This window comes from Homalodisca vitripennis, unplaced genomic scaffold (assembly GCF_021130785.1).
Source record: "Homalodisca vitripennis isolate AUS2020 unplaced genomic scaffold, UT_GWSS_2.1 ScUCBcl_7826;HRSCAF=15656, whole genome shotgun sequence".
NCBI lineage: Eukaryota > Metazoa > Arthropoda > Insecta > Hemiptera > Cicadellidae > Homalodisca > Homalodisca vitripennis.
In genome coordinates this window covers 7,548-11,469 of record NW_025783942.1, presented here as the reverse complement: position 1 = coordinate 11,469, position 3,922 = coordinate 7,548, and the positions used below count along the sequence as shown (strand labels likewise).

The following is a 3,922-nucleotide window of genomic DNA, read 5'->3' as shown; positions in this document are numbered from 1 at the left end:
CTTGATTTTATGGCCATATTAAAATGCAATTGGAAAAACATAAGTCTAAAAATGTCCTGCTAAAAAAATTTACCTGAGTACTGAGAAAAATTTATAACTTTTCTGAAACAAGCGTTTTTCTTGACCAAGAAGCCCACAGAATAAATTTTAAGTGGGTTTAACGAATTATTATTTTATATAAAATATTCACTGGAATAGTTTGATCAATTATTATCATTGAAAATCAAAACTATTTAAACAACAATCATATCATGATTGAATAAATAAATCTAACTTGATTACAATTTTTCATCAAATGGTAATCAGTTAAAATTTTGACGAGTGTAACAAAATGTACTTCTGATTTCAAGACACCAAAGTCTTTTACAAAATTTGGCGTCTGTGAAAATATTTATTTCCTTACCTTCAAAGTAAAAATCAATTTTCAAGTGCACGTAACATAACAAAAATATTGTTAAAAGACTTACTTGGTCAGCTACTAAAGTTTTCGCTGAGTGACTATTGTCAGCAGAATGTTCAGCTACCAAATGTCTAGTCGGTGATTCCAAAGTTTCATTTTGTACAATCTTCATGTATGAAATCAACAGCTGTTTCTAATCTGAAAGATATAATTATGTATGAATGACAAACGTTTTTCTCTTTGTCTTCTCAATAAAGACCCATATTTTTACACTTTTACAATCTAACTTTTCACCGAATTTGTTTGTTCCTAAGTGACGTAAACTGTTTTTACGGACTGAAAAATTTAAATTTTGTAATTTCATTTATTTAAATATTAAAAAAAATATATCTTTTATTATTATACTATACAAAAATTTATGTAAAACAATTATGTTGGGCCCAAGCCAATATAAAATGTATAACTTTCCGATTTGAAGCCTGTTTATTATAACCATTTCAGAGCAGACTAGAGCGCCATTAACACAATGCAAGAGTAACTTACTTGCCAGCAGCCTGGTCCGCCATTGCCTTTAGACAGGGGAACTTGATTCCGATGATGTCCCGACACCAAACGTACAGTCCTTGTATGGGCTCTGACTGCTTCAGCTTCAACAACGCCCAAGCCACTTGCAGCACAGCATTCTCAAACTCTGATCCCTGCAAAATTAACAATTAACTACTAAGAAGAGAGGGAGATTAAAAGATTTCTCATTGTACACAAAGAAGGCTACTGAGATACCAAACAATCAATCATTACAATAACCTATGCACCATATTAACCTCAAAATCTTATGAGTAAAAATAAATATCCAATCAAATGAACCCAACTATAAATTATTTTTTAAACATAAAACAAAGATAATATTTAGCTTCCAGGACAGAGTCACGAAGTTGTATGGTTGTAACAAACATGGTAAGGGTTGTAACAAGCTTAGAGAAAGGATTGTAACAAGCTTAACGTACTATCATTAAAAGTACTTGACTGCCAACACTAAATCCTTTTTTTTATAATTTCGTAGACTCCATACTCATTACAAAAAAAACCGTACCTTAGTGTTGCCCAGGTCTAGGAGGTCTTGCAGCAGTGTGTAGCCGTGCCGGACGGCGCATGATGCCATGCCAGCGCGCAGGGCCACTGCCACTACAGCGCTCCTGTTACGGCTCAGCCACTCGTGGCATGTGCTCTTGTTGGTGTGGAAGAACGAGCGTACCGGCTGCACAGAAATTAAGAGCAATCAGTATTGGATGTACCAGTAAGCCTTCTCTTAATTACTTCCTATTCCTATAATCATTCTTTTCTCCTATTTAATTCCATTTATATTAGTTAAATCGTAGGATAATATAACTGTGTACAAGTAACTTGATAATAGATACTTTACAGTTCAGACAATTATGTAACACTGCATATTTTGTTTACACTTTTGAGCAATGATGACCAGTAAATGACTAATCACAGTATGCGTGACAAACCTAGTTACTTCAATGATTTATTATTACATCATATCAAATTACTGAATCGTATGTAAATTAAAGAACTCAACCTGGAGTATCTAAATATAGAGTAACTGAATCTTGAGATATAATTTTCAGACTTCTACAACAAATAAGGTGTAGAATTGTAATCAGTGTTATATAAGAATAGGAATAAGTTTATTGGCATAAAGCTTACAAAAACATCGGCACAAATCATGTATATGACAAATATAAAAACTAACAGCATATAACTATATAAGAAAAGCAACATGATAGTACATGAAAAAAAATAGTAACAACAAATTAATTTGTTACTATTAAAAAACAAAAATTTTGTTACTTACATATTCTTATATAATTTTTTTTTATTTAAGTACCATTAAAATTGACACATTTATATAGGGGCACATTTTTTAAATATCATCTTTGAAGAATCTGCCATTTGTATTTCAATCACTATTTTACTCTAGCTTGCAGTTTCGGTATAAAGCACCATTTTCATCGACTAACGTTTTGTTGTTGTTTACATAGTCTCATATGACAATATCAATATCTCTGTAACCATTTCCACAATTTTAAAGGAAGGTCAGTGCATGCCAAACTGTTTATATAGTCTTCAACTAGTTTCGGAACCCACCCAGCACAAAATTTGTGGCAACCAGCTTTTCCACCATTGGTTCATTCACAAATTTTCTTGAACTGGGAAAAAATTGGAGCAAACGATTTCCACAAATGTAATTATTGATTTTCATCACTAGTTCATTAGTAACAAGGTTAAGCCTATCACTGTAATCATTGTGAACGCTGGTACACCAATTTTGTAAATAAAATGTACCATTGCCGGTCACTTATTATTCCTCTTCCGCCGTACAAGTCACCATGATAAATATTTCAAATTGGTCTGTAGTGGTTGCTTACAAAAACTGCAGAATATTCTATTGCAGCACACAATTTAACACAGAAAGCTAAGTGGATGAGCAAACTAAGACAAAATGTGTAGTGAGTTCGCTAAGTTTTTGCAGCCAATTGGCAGGGTCTAGTTCCAACTAGATAAATATTCATTAAGGCATTTATGATTGCATTCATAGAAGGTAGCCTAATTGTGCGTAGCATTTACAGGAAATAATATTTTTATATATAATATTCTCATCATATAAAGAGTGACAGAATTCTCTGCTGTTGACAGATCGATTGAAGATTCAATTACACCTTCACTGCTGGTCTTTTACTGCGTGCAAACCACTCTCAACGTGGTTCTGTGCTGTAACGTAGTCTGCCGCATTACAACGAGTTAATGACCGAAAGAAGATTGGTTAGGAATGGACCCAAAATATGTGGTTGCTACAAATATGGAATTAAAATCTTGTTAACATCAGTTTTATACCAACTTGGATGCATAATATCAGTTCATTCTTCATTTGTAATCACAATCATATGTCCCATACTTCAATGGCACTCTATTTCTGTGCAACATCCTCATTAAATATGCTCTAGAGCAATGAGTTTTATGATTTTGTGACGCAAAAGAACTTGTTTTTAACTGTCAATAATTTATTAATAATAATTAAAGATTGAACAATCCTAAAATTGGCTTCAAACTAACCAATGTTTGAAACGTATTGGATGCATAGTGAGGATCCAGTTTCAAATGTTGACTTACTTTTGATGGAGCAATAAGAGCTGAGGCTGTGCCATCTGAAGCATTGTACATCGCCTTCTCTAGCTGCTCCACGAGTTTCGAGCAGTAAACCGCACTCGGCAAACATCAAACTCATCTGTTTGTGTCTGTAGTCTGTGACCCCACAGTTTTGCCTCGCCCAGCCGATTTTCAGCACACCTACAATGGCACAGTGTTGGTGGATTTTAGTGTACAGAAAGAATGTTTAACTGAAGTAACAGAAAAACAAACCAAAACATTATTGACCATTTTAACATCAGAATATAGACTTGACCATCTCAATCAATCAATCAAAGAGAACTTTATTCATATACATCGAGTACAGAATAT

General features: G+C 33.4%; 1 protein-coding gene across 1 annotated transcript; it reads right to left on the bottom strand.

The window, feature by feature from the left end:
* Positions 1 to 939: 939 nt before the first annotated feature.
* LOC124374298 (serine/threonine-protein kinase SMG1-like) lies at positions 940 to 3,679 on the bottom strand. The gene is made up of 3 exons (XM_046832536.1): positions 3,575 to 3,679; positions 1,491 to 1,655; positions 940 to 1,098 (listed from the first exon to the last, which is right to left on the bottom strand). The coding sequence occupies exons 1-3, from the start codon at positions 3,623 to 3,625 to the stop codon at positions 940 to 942; spliced, it is 375 nt and encodes a 124-aa protein (XP_046688492.1). The 5' UTR covers positions 3,626 to 3,679.
* Between the last annotated feature and the right edge of the window lie 243 nt (positions 3,680 to 3,922).

Coding starts and splice junctions, on each gene's coding strand:
- LOC124374298 (XM_046832536.1), bottom strand. CDS start 3,625: ATGTACAATGCTTCAGATGGCACAGCCTCAGCTCTTATTGCTCCATCA. Junction 1,656..3,574: donor CTCTTATTGCTCCATCAAAA/GTAAGTCAACAT, acceptor ATTTCTGTGCAG/CCGGTACGCTCGTTCTTCCA. Junction 1,099..1,490: donor TAGACCTGGGCAACACTAAG/GTACGGTTTTTT, acceptor TTAATTTTGCAG/GGATCAGAGTTTGAGAATGC.